This window comes from Tigriopus californicus, chromosome 12, assembly GCF_007210705.1.
Source record: "Tigriopus californicus strain San Diego chromosome 12, Tcal_SD_v2.1, whole genome shotgun sequence".
Classification (NCBI taxonomy): domain Eukaryota; kingdom Metazoa; phylum Arthropoda; class Copepoda; order Harpacticoida; family Harpacticidae; genus Tigriopus; species Tigriopus californicus.
In genome coordinates this window covers 16675619-16677378 of record NC_081451.1, presented here as the reverse complement: position 1 = coordinate 16677378, position 1760 = coordinate 16675619, and the positions used below count along the sequence as shown (strand labels likewise).

Sequence of the window (1760 nt, the reverse complement as noted above, 5' to 3'; positions counted from 1 at the left end):
AAGGTGTGCTCGTACCGCTTTTCGGACTTCATAATTTTCTGGCGGCGGTAAAACCCGATGAAGGGGATTCTACTTTGCGCATTATCATGGAATTCCTCTGCGCCATCACAACCTCCTTCCAGGTACGTTAGCCGAGGTTGAATGATAATTCTTGAAATAAACTTCCGGAAAGTGCCTTTTTCCCCCTCCACCGATAACTCAAGGAGCTCAGATTTGTGATACCTAATTTCTTGCTTCGCAGGGATTAGTGATTGCCATCCTGTTTTGCCTCATTAATAGTGAGGTCTCATTCCAACTCAAAAAGTTCTTTGGCGACCATATCGACACCAGACACCAATCCATGGCAATGACTCAATACACGGTACCTCTTGGTTTACTGATTCGTTTGGCCAGTCTTGCAAGTCTTATTTTGCAAGTGTGGTTATTTCGTTTTGCATGTACGTCTTTGGTTTTGAACTTAGGTCCGGACGACTCGATTGGGTTCCATTACGCCTCATCCTCACATGGCAGCTCTTCGCCAAGAGTTCCTTGTCAATCGAGTGTACGATGATATCAGTGAAGAATCCGTGTCAATGCCCGCATGGCGTAACCCCAATAATGCATGTACCGATTTGATACGACATCTAACCAATGTCATTAAAGTATTATTAGTTCATCATAGGCACGAAAATCTTAAACTAGAGCAATGGATTTGTCAATGTTTATTTTGGGAAATGTCCCAATGAAAAGAAGTGAGAATGCTTCTCGGTTCGTTGGATCTTTAAAGGCAAGCTTTTTATTACATTATTACATTAGTGATCCATTTCACTCGAGAAGGTCACATAAATAAGGCTTGTCTTTGATACCTCTGAAGCAAGTAAAGAAACCGTTGATGTTTTATTTCCATTATGTTAGGTAAATAATAATTCCTCGCCAAGTATTTGCATTTTCTTTTGCGGTTTGAAATAATATCAACTTTCCCATCATCTTGTCAAATCTTTGAGTCACTCCTTAAGTTAGGCATTTGGCATCTGCACTCTCGGGTCATCCCTACAAATTTCTATGATCCTAAATCTTACAAGTATTCATTATTTAATTGCAGTATGTGCGAGGCAATGCTTCTCAAACGGTGGCAACTGGTGGCTCCCCGCCAAACGGAGCAGAAGACAAATCGGTGGCATTTGTGTGAAATCCAAAAGATGTTAACATGTAAACTGGACGAGTCATTTTCCATGGCACTGCCCCAGATAATAATAATAGTAATATTAATTTAACAATAATAATTCGTCATAGCTTGTTACCTGAGTGTCAATATGTGATTGTACTATCATGTCTCACATTATGTTTCATGTGATGTTGAACCGGTGGACAAATAAATGTCGTCGCAAGCCTTGTAAAAAAACGAATTCAATAATTTCAGACTTGTTATGGCAAATAACGTATTTTTTTTTGTTTTTGTTGCAAATGTACAGAGTTGAAAAAATTAAGGGCCGCTCTTTGTGGCCTCTGAAAATCCTACCCCCTAACTGAAAGAATGATTTGATCGGGTTGAGTCTCCAGTTTTCGTTAAAAGGGATTTTTGGAAAACCTAACACCATACCATTAATGATCCTATTTTACTCCAAAGGAGATTGGTAACCATCTAATCTTTGGCCACCTAAAGATTGAAACTTGAAAATCCAGATTTAGCGCATTTGCATGAGGGTCTCCACTTTCCAATGGTTTGAGGATGAACACGGAAAGGCTCACCGGCGTTCCATTGTCTTTGGTGGCCTTCATGA

The 1760-nt window shown here is 39.9% G+C and overlaps 1 protein-coding gene across 3 annotated transcripts in view; it reads left to right on the top strand.

The window, feature by feature from the left end:
- The window catches only part of LOC131892109 (diuretic hormone receptor-like), a 20151-nt gene extending 18629 nt beyond the window's left edge, over nt 1-1522 (top strand). Inside the window, exons 12-15 of one of the 3 annotated variants that reach the window (XM_059241859.1) lie at nt 4-122; nt 242-361; nt 462-599; nt 1082-1520. In XM_059241859.1, coding sequence (XP_059097842.1) covers nt 4-122; nt 242-361; nt 462-599; nt 1082-1168 — 464 coding nt within the window. In that variant the 3' untranslated portion in view covers nt 1169-1520. Of the gene's footprint in view, nt 1-3; nt 123-241; nt 362-461 lie in introns of all 3 variants that reach the window. The other 2 variants (XM_059241858.1, XM_059241860.1) reach the window with 2 other exon arrangements.
- Nucleotides 1523-1760: the final 238 nt, after the last annotated feature.